Source organism: Chelonia mydas, chromosome 6, assembly GCF_015237465.2.
Source record: "Chelonia mydas isolate rCheMyd1 chromosome 6, rCheMyd1.pri.v2, whole genome shotgun sequence".
Lineage (NCBI taxonomy): Eukaryota > Metazoa > Chordata > Testudines > Cheloniidae > Chelonia > Chelonia mydas.
The window spans coordinates 70,468,648-70,486,221 of record NC_051246.2 but is presented as its reverse complement, the minus strand read 5'-3'; the positions used below and the strand labels follow the sequence as shown (position 1 = coordinate 70,486,221).

Below are 17,574 nucleotides of genomic sequence, written 5' to 3'. Positions count from 1 at the left end.
GAAGCCTAAATAACTTTTACTCTTTCAACAAAGTGGTTTTCCTCATTCTCATAAAACTAGTCTTTTAAAAAGAAGATAAACCAACATACCATCTTTCTGCTGCAGTTCTGCTTGTGGAGTGCACACAGAGCCATGGAGCACAGTATTCACACTTTCTCCTCCATGCTCTGGAGACATAGGTTCTTGTTTAATTTGTATGGAGGAATCAGGAACAGTGCTGGCTGTGATAGTACCAGGGGTCTGGAACACAGGTGGGGAGCTCACTCGGAGAGAGGCTCCCAAGGGAGTACCAGAAGCGGATGTATGGGAGGAGAGACATGAGGAAGTCTCCAGAAGGGGGAAGAATTGACCTGAAGGAGGAAGAGCTAGATCAGCTGTTGACATGGATCTGCTAATTCTTCTTTCATCTGAGATGCTGCAGGTGAGCTGTTCTGACCTCTCAGGAGGTTCATAGGTTTCTAGAGAAAGAAGGAGCAAATGCCCATATGTTAAAACCAAACTTCCCCAAAACAGTTAACAGTTCAAGAGGAAATAAATGGAGACAAGAAGGAAAACATTGCAATTAAGAGTTTGCTGGGCGTACTACATGACACTCTTGAAAAGCCTGGATCAGTCTGAATAGTAGAAAGCTTTACTGTGCAACACAGGAATGGCTTAACAGAACTGGATATGGGCAACTTACTAAGTTGTACCAACCTATCCTGAACTTTCATGAGCAAATTCGAAGTTAAACTGAATACAAGATCAGCACAGAAGCTTAAGCTTAAAGAATAGAGGTCAGAATGCCAGTGCTGCAATTTCGTTAAATCTCAGTACCTTGTAGCCCCTGCAGGATCTGAATTCTCTGACTCCTCAATGTGCTCATCTCCATTGTTATCTGGGGGGGGAGGGAAAAGGGAGGAGAAAAAGTGATTTAACCAGCCCTATCAAGCACAACTGAAGGCTGTTAATTTCTAGTTCAGCCAGCTCAAAAAGCCTGCAGTTACCTGCTGTTTCAATACAAGGAATCGTTGAACTTCAACATAGGCTGCCTGCAGAGCAGCCCGAGCCTGCAAGAGGCGGTCATCCACACAATGCAGTGACTTGTTCAACTCTTCTTCTCTCAGGGAAATAGACAACAACTGGTCTACCTGAGAGCGCTCTGTAAGAGAAATAAGCACAATTTAGAGTGCAGCTCATGTTTTACAATTCATTTTAGCAGGTCACTTTTGTGGAGACATCTTAGTAGACTTTTTTGTATCACAGCATTAAGCAATGAACTCATTAAATCTCATATGATGAGTTGGAAGTGTCAGTCAGTACTCCAACAGGAGGGGAAGCAGGATTGGAAGAACAGAAAGACAGTCAAAAGGCTAAAGGAGAATGCCACAGGCGAGGTATTTTTGGCCCTACTTCCCTGGAGCTTTTCTGGGAGGAAGTCTCATTTGTCCTCCAAAGGCCTCTGCAACAGGGAACAAAGCAGATGCTTCACTAGACAGGCATCAGCTGCATCTGCTTCTTAGCAAGACAGACAAAGTGGGGGAAGTCTGACTATATATCAGGATGGGGATGATGATGATGATGATCTGAATCCCAAAATCCTGTAAGCAGAACTGGCTACCATCTCCCTGACGTGACAAAAAAAAAAAAAAAAAAAAAATGCACCCATTTAGCCATCTCGGCTGCAGCCATATCATGGAAACTGACTTTATCTTTTGAGGAATGCAGGTCGGTGAGAAGAACAAAATTTCTTGTTGGTAGGCTGCGATCATCATCATCCATTTGATGAAATCAACATTCTTTACAATCAATTTGGTCTCAACATACATGTGAGGAAAGTCTCACCTGCTTCTTACAGTTGAGAAAATTGTGGCAAAGAAAAATTAAGTGATATGCCCCAAAAATCACATCAAAAACACGCAGGACCAGGAATAGAACTCTGATATCTTGACTCCAAGTCATATGCCTTAACAAAGCCATCCTTCCTCTCTGTGAGATGGAAAATGTCATTCAGGTGTTGGAACAAGATTCCAAAGGAACAGCAAAATGTTTTACAAAAATATTTCTTAATTTATCTTTTCCTAGAACTCAGCCCAGTAACACTTTTACTTCATTACACATTATATACAAAAGAAATATTAGAAAAGCTTCAAAAGTAGATCATAGCTCACACTTACAAATGTGTGAGAGCAAGAAGAGACTAAGGAAGCCATCTTACACAATGAGGTGGAGTAGAACAAGAATACTCTCACTTTCTTGCTCTGCTCCCGACATTGCCTACCTGTCAATATCCAGTTACAGCTTGGCTGACATCTTCACAGGCACTCTTTTGTATGCCTTTAGTGAGCACAATGTCCCAAGTCAGCCAAAGGCACAGAACTGCAGTGTTCAGGATAAGTAGAGTGTCACAGGCTTTTCAGTGTTCAGCCATGGAACTGGGGGAGGCGGAGGAGGGGGAAGCGCAAACCAAAAATCACCGTGAAGAGGAGAAAAGCCTCAAACCAACTTTTGTTAACAACGAAATGTTATCAAGGCAGCTTTGGCATATACTCATAACTCTTCATGCTGTGTCCTCCCACACACACCTGGTATCACTTACCTTTTTTGCCTTTAATTTTCCTTCTTTTATTCTTTGTTTCTAGACTTGGGATTTCAGGAGACGATCCCTCCTAAAAGTTATAAATAGAAAAGTTCATTCATTAAAGTTAGAACAATATAATTAAAACTTAAGTCTACATCCTACAAAAGTCTAGAGCTACAATAAGAATTTAAATATCTACTGTGTCTTTCCCAGGCAAGTCTAGATTATAGCCAGAGGAGAGAACATATGCAGATGAATTTTGTTATAACACCATTCACTCATACTTTGTTGCCTCTTCTCTCAAGAGAGAAAGGTGCTAAAAATAAGTTTCCTGCTTCCCCCAGAGACAATGAAATACTACAGCAGACAGCGCTCTAGGTACTCAGTTGCCAAGTCGATCAAGTAGGCTTGGCCAAGATGTGCTCCTTCATGTCTGTCTAATGTCGTTTGCTGTGATAAGATCATGAATGAGGAAATAAGACTAGTTATAATCTAGAAAGGGATAAATACCATGCTAAATAAAGTTTCAAATGAAAGAGGGATATACACAGAAAGAGAGTCATTAGGCCCAAGACAGACAAGATTACTGAAGCACATGGTGTTAAAAAAAAAAAAAAAAAAAAAAGTTTTTCAGCAGTTTTTTTCCTCCGTGGTATAATTTTAAAGATAACCCTTACTACAAAAGTGCATTTCTCTTTTTAAATGTTCAACCATAAAACCAGGCATTACCAGAAAACTGATTGTTCCATGGTTGCTTAACATTCCTAGTAGGTCCTGAAACATGATAAGCATTCTATTGAAGCCACTCATTTCCAGAGGCAGGAGGCCAAGTCTAGACATTCTGGTCAGTGGCAGTTTTCTATTCTTTAAACCACAGGAAATCTTAAAAAGAGCTAGAAGTATCATGAAGGCATCTTCCATCCCACCTTGTCTAATTTTTTTTTTTTTTAAGTCAGTTAAAACACACTCTGAATCTAAGAGGACAAAAAATATTTGCAATTATGTAGTACTGGATATCTATCCTGGGTCAAACCACCACAAAGGTCCTGTGAACACAATCCTTTCAGTACAGATACTGTACAGAGGGAAACAAGATATGCCAAGAATCAGTGTGTTTGTCCTGGCCAATATTAGAGTGTGCCTATAAATATACAGTAACTCCTCACCTAACATTATAGTTATGTTCCTGAAAAATGCTACTTTAACTGAAATGATGTTAAGCAAATCCAATTTCCCCATAAGAATTAATGTAAATCTGGGGCGGCAGGGGGGGGCAGGGGGGCAGCTAGGTTCCAGGGAATTTTTTTTCTCCAGACAAGAGACATACATATGCAGTATAAGTTTTAAATAATTTAAAACAATTTAATACTGTACTCACCAATGATGATTGTGAAGCTTGGTTGAGGGAGGGGTGTAGTGGGGTCGGGGCGTGAGAGTTTGCCCCACTCTGCCCAGTGCTCCTGCCGGAGAGCGGGGTCCGGGCATGGGGGCTTACCCCATTCTGCCCTGCTGGTGCTCCTGTTGGGTAGTGGGCTTGCCTGCTCCCCAGCTGGAATGCCAGGCGGGTGCAGTGGGGTAAGCCCACACGCCCTGACTCCAATCTTGGCAGCGGTCCCAGGGTGGCCAGAGGAACCGCGGGCCCCCCGGGGCTCCCTCCCACCCCAGCAGTGGCCAGAGTGGCTGTGGGCCCCCCAAGGCTCCCTCCCACCCCGGCAGCAGCACCTGTTCTTAAGATTCAATCGGGGTAGTTATGGTACAAGTCATTGACAGATCATGAGCCATAATTTTTTGTTTCTTGCCTGTGACCTGACCATGACTTATTAAAAATACCAATGATTAAATCCCAATTTTAATGAAACCAACAAGAGAAACATTTCTATTGCTAATATCCTGAAGATATGCAGAACTACACTTACTCCAGTTGCTCTTCTTTTCTTTCCAATTCCCTGGCTGTCATTCTGCTCAGTACCAGATGTACAGCTGCTGTCTGTAGCTGCATCTACAGAGTTTGATCCTGCAAGCACTGAAGCTCCATTTGAAGCCAAAATGTTTCCTTCCCCTATGAGCTCTAATGCATTTTTGTTTTCAAGAAGTGATATTCTACATTCTGGGCTCTCCTGATCTTGTTTTGTGGTAAATACTGTGAAGCTTGTAACATCAGAGGGAGTATGTAGGCTGTGTCTCCTTCCATTGATAGTAGTTTCAGTTCTTTCAGACATGAATGGTGATGAGGGGAGAGAGGATGTCTCTTGTTTGAAGTCAGCCACATTATCAGCACTTGTTTTATATACAGGTGCTATAAAATGTGAATGGCAGACTGGAATGATTTGCTTTTGCTCACTTTCCTTTGTTATGGCTTGGTCACTGAAGAAGCCATAAACAGAAGCAGTCCTGTCCACAACAACACTGCTTTCAGAGAGGCTGCGTTTCCTAGCTGATCCAGATGCTGCCATGGAAATCCCTTCCCACTGGAATCCTTCTAGGCCAGACAGCTCAGGTTCTTCACCCAAATCAAGAGCTTCCTGTTCGTTCTGAACAAGGGGTACCATCTCTATGCCAAACCTAAAAACAAACAAAAAACACTGTAAATGTATAACAGCAGAAGACAGGCACTGAAAGAAATCTAGGGGGGGGAAAAAAAAATCTGTCTTAAATATATAGCAAGGTATACACGGATGGACTAAAAGATAACACTAGTGTTGTGCTGCCTTTTGTGTAACCTAAAAAGGAAGGACCCTCAGCTGCATAACTTCACTATTGAGCTAGTGCTTAGCCATGATATTATTTTTAAACACAAAAGCAGGATTTTCATCAGCTCTAGGGTAAAGTGAAGGTCAATTTGGCCCTCTTAGTTTGAAGTCAGAAACCTGTACAGAAGTTCTTGTCGGAGTTGTCATGAAGCACACTACCCTCTTACACAGGGCAGATCTGAAACAGAATTTTAAAACAGAGAAGTAAACCTACTATAGTTTTCAGACAGTCATTACAGAATTACCTGCTTCTACGACTGATGAGACAATAAGATGTTGTGTTTACAAGACAGACTGAAAATACTTGTCTCCACATTAAGCTTAAAGACAGTTTCAATGTATAAGATATTGAGAATCACTATCTGGATATTTTTTTAAAATGTACAAATTGCTAATAATTAAAAAAAATAGAATTATTACAGCAAGGGATGCATTCAACTTGCCTGTGACAATGTAAGTACTTCTCAGTATTTGATCTCATGCAAAAAAATCAAGTAATGGTCTTGCAATACATTTAAAGTATTGTTCATATTATACCTATACATTTTTGTAGTTAACAGAACTTTAAAATACAACCTAATGCTCCGAGTGTCATATGCATTGAATTGTTAGTCACAAACTATGATCAGAATCAACTTCGTGTGTGTGTATGTGTGTCTTTATAGACAGACAAATATGGTATGGTAGAATTCATCTCTGCAGTTCTTCAGAAGTCAGTCTTTAGAGTCTTGTGACTCAAATATAACAAGATCCATGTTTGAAAGTTAAAAGGTTACAAACCTTGGTAAACCCTTGCCAAGTTCCTGTTTCTTCTTTGTTACTTGCTGGATAACTTGTTCCCAGTTTATGTTTCTTCGGGATGCACTAAGAATCTGCCTCAGGGTTGGTTTAAGTCCAGACTCCTTCTCAGTCTCATTCTTTCGATGACCACTAACATTTCGAATACGCCGTGCATTGTTGAGGTTGGGCTCAGGAAGATGTGCCCCAACTTTACTCTTCAGACTAATATGTCGTGTCAGATCTCTTTGAAGGGAAGCAGGGAGGCCAAGTTTACTTAATTCAGGAAGAAGAGGGCCTGAAGGTTGGCCACCACCTCCTTTTTGCAGCTCATGATCTAAACTGTTTTCAAAGCCTTCCATATCAAAATGATGATTTGATTTGATAGGATCTTCACCTTTCCCTTCCTGAGAGGTTTTCAGCTCATCACTTAAGCTGTGTTGAAGGCCTGATGGGCTCACTGACTCCATTTGAGATTCAGAATCTTTTTGCTCATCAGTTATAATACTTGAATTGGGAGGTTTGCCTGATGCTTCTGTGTCACCTTCCTTTCTGGTGCTAGCATGTTCACACTCCTGAGGGTCACATGGTGAACAAGTATTAATGAAAGGACTTAGCTTTTCAACCCTTGCTTCAGCCTTTTCACACTCTTCACTTACATCCTCCAATGTATCAACTCTAGGCTCATTAGTCTTTGAAGAACCTTTCCTGGGTTCCTCTATATTCCGACCACCACTTAGATTACTCTCTGTATCTCTGTATGAACTTAAGTAAGGATTTTGCAGAGAAAGATTGGATTGCAACTCTTCTTTGGCTTTTCTCAGTTCTTCACTTAGGCTATCAATAGGCTGTCTCTGATTTCTGTCAAGCACATCTCTGCTGTCTCTTAAGCTACAAGCACTGCGCAACTTGGATACATAAGAAGAGGAACGATTAGTTTCTAAGTTTAGTGCATTCGAATGGTTCTGGAGTTCTCCAGGGGAGGAAGATAATAGAAGCTTGACATTTTTCAAGAGATTCTTTGGGTCTTGCTTTTGGGAAGATAACTTCATGTCTGGAATAACCAGGAGTGGGGATTTCAGTGATGGCATCCTGTTACTTCTGCCCTCCTCTTGGTCAGGTCTTCCTCCACTGGGGCAGTCTGCATTCACCTTGCAAAATTCAAGGTGGTCAGCAGTGGCCTTGTAACAGGGGTGGTTTAAAAGGGTCTCTTCCCATGTTATGAGTTTTGGGAGGCTTGTAGTATCTATTTCAAGATCCATCCCTTTCATGGATGTCTCGAGAAAAGGTAGAGATACAGAATTTTTTCTCTCTGAAGTTTTAGGAACATTCTCTTCAGACCATGGCTGCTGGTCTGTGGCTTTCTGAGAGGGGTAAGGAGTCCATCGATGAATTTTATCTTTGGAAGTGCTGCCACTCTTTCCATTCATCTTGGACATTTTACTCTCTGGTTGTTCAGAAATACCGAAATCCAGTGCCCCCACTGAAGGGAGTTTATCACTAGTAAAATCCAATTGGTCATTCGCCTGCCACTGCCGTGTATACCTTTCCTGGTTATATTTAATGGGTTTTTTTTTCCATGCAACACTCCCATCTTCTGTGTGGGAACTAGGATTTGCAGTCCTATTTTTTCCCAGTGGATATGTGTCCCCTGTGCCACCAAAATTCCAGCCATTTGCACCCTGAGGATTGGATTTCCAGTTTCTTACAGAGTTTTTAAAATGCCAAATAGAAAAGTCACCTGTTCCTTCAGAACGCCAGTTGGAATTTCTTCCTTTGACATCTTGATACCAGTTTGACACTTCTCCTCCTCCTTTCGGATGCCAAACACCTCCAGAATTCCCATGGTTATCATGTTGACCTGAAAGGCCTGCAGAACCATTCTGATGCCATCCCGAGCATCCCCTGGGACCACTGAGGTGCCTGTCTGCATTAGGGTTCTTTATAGAATGTGCGAATTTGCCTTGCCTAGGATTCATAAAGCCATTGTTTTCCCATTTCCAGTCCTTCTGAGATGGGCCTTGATGGTGCCACAAGGATGAATCATAAGTTTCTCTGTCTTTATAAGCTGCTCTTTCTTCTCGCCTTCTCTGTGGTCGCCTATTATTGGGTTCTTTTTCTTGGTTTCGACAGCAAGCTTCAACTTGCCTACAAGACATAAGGAAATATGTCTGTTCAGTGACTGAAGAGTATATCCCAAACTATCCCAGCTTTGTAAAAGAGGTAACAAGCCTCAAACTATTCAAAACGATCTAAAAATCTGCCAGAATAAATCTACACACATTAAGCCTTAGATGTAAAGCAGGTTGGTAGGTAACAATACCGCCACATAGACTAGCAACTTCAGGTCGTTTGGCAGGACACTGGTTTCCCAAACTACTAATATCTGGAAGTGGCTATGCACTTTGCCTCTGGGGCAGAAAATACATAGTTCTTACTGCTTGTCTAATCCATTCTAGCAATGATGTCTGCTTAAGACAGCCAACTTCTTTTGTTTTTTCTACAAAGCCTGCATAGAGTGAAAACACTGACAATACCTCTCCAAAAAGCCCTTGCACATCTATTGGGTACAGTTAAAAAAAAAAAAAAAAAACAAGCCAAAAAAAAAAATCTTTAAACAAACAATTTTACATTAAGACCACGTGAAAAATGGCAAAATAAATCAGTATTGTAAGTGTCATCAAGTTATTAAAAAAAAAAGTTTCATTCACATAAGGCCCCTCCAAAACAGTCAGTTATCATGCTGTCATTTGGATCATCTACTTATTTGTATTACATCATCACCTACATGCTTCAACCAAGACTGGGGTCACATTGTGCTAAGCACAGTATAAACATGTAAGATTTTAAGCACTTCAGGGAAGGGACAAAGGAAGAAGGGAAAAAAAAAAGATGCAACATGGCCTCTGATTTTGGTTTGGGCCTCTAGGAGCTACTGTAATACAAATACAAAATACAAGGCATGCAATGGTTAGCAAGTTTCAGGTTAGTTTCATTTGTGGGGGGCGGGGACAGGACTGTGGGGGTGTATTTTTCCCATTTGTAAATGTACACAAATTTGATGTATTGTGGTGTAAATATGGATTCAGGAGGAAATGCAGGAAGTGATGAGTCAACAGGAAGAAAGAAAGTGCAAAGGCATTGATGGGAGGTCAAATGGGACACTTTCCCTGGCATTTCAAGAGTCACAATTTATTAATAGGCAGAAAAAGCTTTAAGACTACTTTGGTAGGTTACAAAAATAGCTACCAATACTTAACCAAGTTGCTTGCAGAAAAGATGACATAAGATAGAAAACTTCTTCCTTTCAAGTCCCATCACATGGCATTCTGAACCTATACCGTGCTACTGAATCTGTAATTAATTGGATTTATCATCTTTTGGGATCAGACTGGGGAAAAAGGAGGTGGCCCTCTCCAAACCTTCACCGTTTGGTGGTACCAAAAACAAGACAGCACTCAGATTGCCCAGATCATAAACACCATTATACCTCTCTCTTATGTACTCTGATCAGCAGTGACCTATTTTATAAGGTGGAGATTTAAATCATCATCATCATCAGGCTTCGTGGTCCAAACACCTCTGAAATAAATGGGACCAACTGATGTGTGTCAGTATTATTGTTTCATGATGTTTTTATCACTTAGCTTTCAAAACACGAGCAGTGTTTCTTTGTAACCTTAAGAGCTACAGACTTAATTTTCTAGTTAAAGCTTAAAGTACTAGCTTATTTAACATCCATGAGCTGCACCAATCTGATTCCTAATTCTCTTAAACTGGCATCAAATAGCACCCTAGCATATTATTTTACTTGCAATGAAAAAGCTACTCTAAATACATCAAATGGAAATGATTAATTTAGTTGCTAGGTCCCATTTCTCTCCCTACTGGCTCTCTCCAAGCTTGTAGAGCAAATATGCTGTGGAAGGCTGCATCATCTTCTCTTATTCAAAACTCAGCTTCCAGGGTGGTAAAATACATATTTGCTTTTCCACTCCCATGAAAGGAAAGCTGATATTTTTAAATTTATCTTTGTAAAACTGTCATGAACATTTGTCAGGTTAAGTGCAAGATCCTCTCCCCACACTTAACATTACATCCCAAAATTGCTTCAAATTGCTTGGGGTGGGGGGGGAGGAGGAGGAGAAGAGGAGGTGTTACTTGTTCCTGGCAAGCAGAATTTTACAAAGATGCTTTAAATTTTTGACCGAAGTATTGTAATTAAGCTTTTTCCTTGCACTTCCAATTATATCATTCCACCACCCATGGGATGTTTTTACTCCATTCCAGAAGAGACATCTAAGCAACGACTTTCACTTTAATTAAGGGAAGACTGCAAAGTGAAAATGAGACAATACTTCTTTCAATTTGCCAGTGATTGGACTATAACAAAAAGTTAAGAGCAGAAGGCAAGATATTCCCTATTGTACAAGCTCTTTCTCCAACCCATGTCTCTCAAAGTGTGACTAAGCAATTGCTTTGAGCAAAATATTGGTAAATTCATTCTCTCCCTACCTGGCAATCATTAAAAAGATCTTGAAGATTATATATCCTGTAAGTGCAAGGTATTACTGTTAGGATGAACTGGTAAAGATTAGAAGGAAAGTTAGGCTGAGGAAAACAGTTATTTGAATTGCTGGAGAAAACAGCAATAAGACTCTTGATTTCTAGAGTTCCTGTACGACAGCTAGGTATTAAAGACCTAAGCAAGCTTGGTTTCAGACATGAGAAAAACATTTTGTCTAGTTTTGAAATGAGGCCTCAGCCTGTCCTTGAAATAAGAGGCCTAGAAAGATCTTCCCTTGAGCACACAGCTATTGCCCTTTGGTAGTCTGCTAGCAGGCAGATATAAACGAAGATTATATTTGTTCTTGATATCCTGCCAAGCCCAAAGTGGATCTAACAACACATGCATTCAAAGATAAATGCTGCCTTAATGCTGGTGGTGCAGTTCTCAAGGTCAGCAATCTGAACACTAGGACTATTTATCCTGCAAAAATGGAATTTAAGTGAAAGACCCTTGTTAACTGGCCTAAGAGAGAATGGAATCTTGTAGGTCACAGGAAGGGCAAGACGGGGAAGTTTCATACCACAACATTTGCCTCCACAACATCTGGTTGTGGATAAATTGAGAACTTCACGTTCCATCTCCCTTTAAGCTTTCAGCATGCATTAAAGTGATTTCTGCCTCCTGTGAAATGGATGTGAAGTTGTCATATGGATTACTGCATAAGCGAAAGTGAGCTCTAATATAAGAAGCCAGGACAGAAATGGTGTCTAAATAATAGCATCTTTGAGTCAAATAGCTGACGACTATATTCTGTTTGGAGGGAAATAATTTTGTTGTGGACATCATTAACTGAACACTCCCACCTACCCAACGCTCCCCTCACCTCCGAGCCACTTCAAACAGGGAGATTTTAAAAGATTTAAAGTGAGCAAAGAACACTAAGTGCAGAAGACCCCATTCCTCTGGCCAGTATAGCCAAGGAATGTAATAGCTCTAACACAATGTTGAGCATCATAGCACAAAAGTGGGTACCATGCAGCACAATTATTGATTAGAATGAAGGGACAGGGGAAAAGCCTAAAAACCTTCATAGTCCTGGCTGGTATCCAAAGGGTCTAGACTGGGCAGGCAATGACCTAATGTTTATGTGCTCTTGGTCAGGTCAAAAGAGCTCAAAATTATTTTACACTGTGGTAGGGGTCTCCAGACATAACATAATATTAAAAAAGAAAAAAACTGATGCCCCCCTTACAGTGTTACAGTAATATGTTCTTACTCTTTAAACTGTATATTATACAATTAACATGGCACTAGCAATGCACACTCACAAAAGTGTCAGATGCAGCATAAATGCTGAAACAGAAATCTTATATACTATGTGGCATAATTTTACCCATTCACTCTGAACAGTAATGTTAGCTAATGCTAAACAAAAAGAAAAAGCTTTTAATTTAAGTCTTCAGTGCATTTCAGGATGACATTTACATTGTTACCCAAAATAAGAGATTCTAATTCGTTTCAGAGATCATAAATCAGAACTGTAAAATACAAGCATCAAGTTATACCCAACAACAGTTTGTGAGAGGCTAATTTTGTAGGGCAAAGAAGTGATACTAGTACTGCTGCTAGAATTATTGCAACATTTTATTCAACTGTATGCTTATTAGAATATAAAATATTTGCACAGAGATGTTGAATAATCTTGAATCCTTAATAAGCACACAAGGAATTCCACTTCAAGGCCCTGTGACACTAAGTGAAACTGTTTCACCTCTGCTGTGGACTAGGCTGAGCCTCATTTTCCAAGCACTGCAGTAAACCTCACAACTATCAGAACTAAAAATAATAAATGAAATGTTTGTGTTTAGACACACAAGCTGCATCCTACAGGTAGTTACTGTAAACTGCTCTTGTGATCAGCATACTGGTTGCATGCAGACTGCACTTCAAACATACTTCTATCTTGGCAGCATTTCTCCATACCCACAACAGCTTTAAAGGAATTCTACCGTGTAACTTAAGAGAAGAAGAAGAATACTAACCGGTTCTGTTCCTTCCTTTGTTTGATTAATTGAATTAGTTCCTTGTCAAAGTACTCTTCATCAGCCTCTTCTTTCCCTTCGTCTTCCTCTCTGTCGTGAGCATCGATATTGTCTTTGTGCAGCTGGCTGGAGATGTGCTTGGCATATGCTGACAAGCCAACCACTGTCACCCTGCACACCTGGCACTTATGGTTGCTGTCCCTGGGGAAAGAGAGAGAGGATGGACATTCAATCCTTCCCTCAGGCATGGTAGACAACTCAGATCTTACTCTGTTTCCTCTGAATATGCCAATTTTCTTAACCAATTGCTTGTGCACTAGGCACTATAATTTTGCTCAATACACTAAAACTATTTGAATTTTCTGGCTTTTCTTTTTTTCTATAGCAATTTTCCCCAACTTCTGGGGCTTTTTGTGGTCAATTTTTAGAGATTTTGTTCCAACAATCAAGAGGTAAAAAACTTGGGAATAGAGCAGTATAAATTGGTGGGGGTCAGGGAATTCTTCTTGGATTGTTGTACTCAAAATCTTATCAGAGGAAACATAGTGAGAGGAGGCAGAGTGGAGGGCTTACAGAGCTAGCAAGAGCTGCTCTGAAGCACATCCATGGTGCCAGCTGCACTGGAGAAGCCTGGTGACAGCTTCTACATTTAATCTCTGCCTCATGCTTTCCCCCAGTGAAAGCTAGAAGAGGGAGGAGGGGGTATACTGCTACAGCCAATCCTAATACAGTGTAACCTAAACTGGGACAGCTGAGACCTCTGCTTGGAATTTAAAGACTCCATAGCACAGCAAGTGATGGGAGGGGTCTTCAGTTCACTGTACTTTATTTGGTTCAAATGATGAATGAGGTCTGCTTTCTACTTTAGAAGGCTTATCTTAAAAAATAAGAAATTATTTCAGTTGCAGGAAGTTGACAGCTGTGTCAGACAAATAGTTTTACTAAAGTGTCAGTGAATACTGCAGTAAAACTGCTATTAAAAACAATCAAATCAGTATTTAATGTTTATTAAAAAGCCTACCATACAGTGCATGATCAATCCTGTAGTTAGTCTAATGGTTAAAAAAGTAAAAGATAAAATAGGTCCATTGGTAAGTTAAATAAAATTGATCAGAAAAAAAAGCATGTGTTCTGAGCCAAGCAAATAGGGTGGTGGGACTAACATAGTGCCCACTGCCTGCCTCACTAATGCTTTCTTGCACCCCACCATCTTGTTTATAGAGGCAGCACTGAATGCTCCTATGTCTCAAATATAAAGATCATGTACTATAATGCCCAAACATATGAATGGAAATAAAGTGGGAAGTGGTGAGGAACCTGGGGTCCATGTAAAGATTAAAAGCAAAACTAAAAGCCACATTTAGACTAGTCATTGGGACAGATGAATTCTGCTGCCTTTTCCCAAAACAGAAATATAAGTGACTGGAGCTCAGTTCATTAGCTCACATCTAATATATTTAGAAAACTCAACTTGTACATCAAAAGGTTAATACCAAATGAAATTAAAAAACTTGCTTTGTATTAAAGCTTTATTCCACTTCATACGCTAATTGCCCTTACTGAAGTGATGAAAAATCACCATCTCATGGATTGGAAACATCTTCATTATTCAGTTAAATGTTTCCATCAGAGGAACCAGAGGCTCAAGAATCTGGCCTCCACCTCTGCAGTTTCTAAAAGTATGAAAGAAATCCAGAAGGGGGGGGAAGAAAAAAAAAAGTACCACCCACAAGATTTTAAGACAGCATCCTTATCTGAGCCATACTTAACAAAGGGTCACCAGCTGGCTGTTAAATAAAGGTCTGTGCCTTTCAAAAGGGCTTTGAAATGAACAAGTGATTTAAAAAAGACATTTTTCTATTTTTTTCCTACTAGTAAAAATGTGATCTATAGTAACACAGTAAAGGTATTTAAACAGATCACTCGAACAGGCCATATGTTGAGGAAGTTTAATACAACCACCACTTTATACACTTAAATTGAGAGTCTCAGTTTCAAATAATTTGCAGAACAAGTGTGCAATTGTAAGTAAAATACATATTTTTCTTCCTGTCAGCCCTACAAACTCAACCTGGGATTCGTGCACCAGACTGGGTTCTTTCTTTTGCACACTTTACCAACAGTAATAAAGATTCTGCAAGTCACATTATGCTGTATGACATCTGTATTACCTCATCTTCAGTGGCTTAGCACAAGTTTAACCAACTGAAAGTTGGTTAACAATTTTGCTTATGCACAGGCAGGTACAGAATACAGCTCACTCTCCTAACTGTGTTAGCTATGAATTGCTAGGAATAAAATATAGTAAAGCTTACTTTTTGCTAAAATTGTCAAAAGAGACCAGACAAACAAACAGGGAGCAGGTGTCTAAACGGATGTCATTTTTACATACTTATTCATCATAGTAGAGCTATACTTTAAATGTAAGGACCTGTTAACTGGACATAAAAAATATTAAAGAAAAAAATAAAGGAAAAACCTAATGGTACCTATTATAATACTTGACATTTCTAGAAAATCTCAAAGTCCTTCACAAATACAGGTTTCAATTCCTCTGTAAGGTAAATATTATTCCCTTTTACTGATTGGTAGATTGAAGCAGAATGAGAGTTACTTTGGGCAAGGTTAAGTAGCAGGGCTGGGGATTGATTCTCCACTTCTTCACTCTCTCCAACTTCCAAATCAGCAGTTCCGAAACAGTGGCTCTTGCACCACCTGATCAGTGGTTCTCAAACTTTTGTATTGGTGACCCCTTTACATAGCAAGCCTCCAAGTGCGACCCCCCCCTTATAAAGTAAAAAACACTTTTTTTTTTTTTTTTAATATATTTAACACTATTATAAATGCTGGAGGTGAAGTGGGGCTGTGGGGGAAGGCTGACAGCTCGCGACCCCCCATGTAATAGCCTCATGACTCCGAGGGGTCATGACCCCCAGTTTGAGAATCCCTGCACTAGATGGTCTGTGGAGAAATGGCTAATCACATGGTTATGACTCTCCTTGTTTTCAGCTGGTAAGCTTCAATAAAAGTCTAAAAAATACATTTAAAAAAGTCTAACAGTACTTTTCCATGAAATGAAGCTCTAGTAGCCAAAGGAATGCTGTTTGTTCAACTTTAGCAAGGGAGATAGTTGACATCATTATGACTAGAACAAAAGTGGCCCACACTATGAAAGTGTGTGAGAACCTCACTTATTTCTGATGCGTATTTCAGTATGTACACTGGATAATCTCTGTCCAAACTGAAGTGCCATTGCACTTTCAGTTTTAGCTGGAAAACAGTCATGAAGTCACTCATGGAACTAGACATCATGTGTATCATAATATTTAAGATTACTGCTGAAGTTTCTTGCCCATTATATAGGAGAACACTAAGAAGAAATGCAAGTCAAGGGCAAGAGCCATATACCTGAGGACTTAACAGTCTCCATGTAAATGTGACTTTTCTCCAGAATTTAAATTTTCATTTAAAAAGTAAAGTAGTGGTTTCAAGAAGAGAGAGAAAGGTAGTGGCAGCTTAATGCTCAATAGCCCTAAAGAGAGGCAGCACAAGACTAGGATGGAACCAGATGCATCTTTTCGCAAGCACAAGATCCTGAGTCCCAGACATGCCGAAGGAAAGAGCTTGTTTAAAAACTGAGAATTTTGCAGAAAATCTGAAGTTAGATGAATATACGCGATAAGTGACAAAATGCTAGAACCCACCACCAACCCATATGAAGAGACTTAGTTTTCAGAGGCAAGATGTAAAGGCTCAAGCTAAGTCTCTTTGAGTGAGGCAGACACCACTCTGAGATTTCTGAATTCTTGTCCAAAACAGAATTCTTACAAAATACGATGGTCTCATTGGAAAGTGAAGTTATAACCAGGGTCCCATGTACTCCATTGAGCAATGTATTTTACAGAGTTCACCTCTTGCCACACAATTGTGCTCAAGAATTTAATTTTTCACTTACAATTTTAGCCCTCATGGTTACAAAATTAACTTTAAAAATGCAAACAAAGTTTAAACCAATGCAGTTATGTCTTCCTCTGCAGACAAACTCAAAAGTGTGAACTGACTCATGCCAATGGGGTGTTAACCCTGAAGCCTATAGATAATATAAATGTTAATGTAACCCATGCTAACAGTGTAGCTCTTTGTCCCCTCTATTAGCTAGTCCACGTACTGAGCTACTTCAAGTCTCCGTCCTGGAGGCTACCCCATGTCTTTTACATAAATTGTGAAATTCCATGTAGATTTCTAGAAGTCCAAATTGAGAAAGAGAAAGAAAGGTTGTAAACTAAACAATTTACTATCCATTTTGATTCTCAAGTATAAGAACTAGGTCTGCCAGAGCACAGATTCCTTTCTTGTAGGAAGAGATCCGATAAAAGTAATGGAAACACTTCGAAGGCAGAATGAAAGACTGACATTAAAATCAAGCTCTTTCATCTCTGATGCTAAGAAAATGGAAAACTACAAAGTTACTAAACCTTTTGAAATTTCACAATATCAGATACAATGGAAATCTGAAATTTTCCTTTTCATCTAAAATCAAGATTTCACAAAGAATACAACAGGATGACAATACAGAGTTAAATACTGAATTCAATAGATGATCTAATCTCCGGATGGTAAAAGTGATGAAAGGCATACAGTTAAATAAAAAATCCCCAAAAACCCGGGGGGGGGGGGAACAACCCCCCCCAGACCAGATTCACCCCCTCCCCCGGGCCCAACCTGAAGAATGTTGGGATAAATCCATTTGATGAGGGGGAAGTTTATTACACAATGTGGATGATCCATTTTGAAGCACTTCTAGGTCAAGTGTGTGTATGTGTACGTTATATATAATTTTTAAAGAATTAAACTGATAGCTAGTGTTAGCTGAAATGTGGCAGGACTTTAAAGTTCAACAGTAGCTGAGAGAGGAGCTGTCAGCTGGGGGGAAAC

At 39.8% G+C, this 17,574-nt stretch overlaps 1 protein-coding gene across 5 annotated transcripts in view; it reads right to left on the bottom strand.

The window, feature by feature from the left end:
- Positions 1-17,574, bottom strand: part of ZNF106 (zinc finger protein 106) — a 76,946-nt gene that overhangs the window by 42,420 nt on the left and 16,952 nt on the right. For all 5 annotated transcript variants that reach the window (XM_043547830.1, XM_037900401.2, XM_037900402.2 and 2 more), the window contains exons 4-10: positions 12,640-12,840; positions 6,091-8,235; positions 4,477-5,122; positions 2,579-2,648; positions 987-1,141; positions 817-877; positions 90-458 (exon numbers count right to left, since the gene is read on the bottom strand). In XM_043547830.1, coding sequence (XP_043403765.1) covers positions 90-458; positions 817-877; positions 987-1,141; positions 2,579-2,648; positions 4,477-5,122; positions 6,091-8,235; positions 12,640-12,840 — 3,647 coding nt within the window. The remainder of the gene's footprint in view (positions 1-89; positions 459-816; positions 878-986; positions 1,142-2,578; positions 2,649-4,476; positions 5,123-6,090; positions 8,236-12,639; positions 12,841-17,574) is intronic.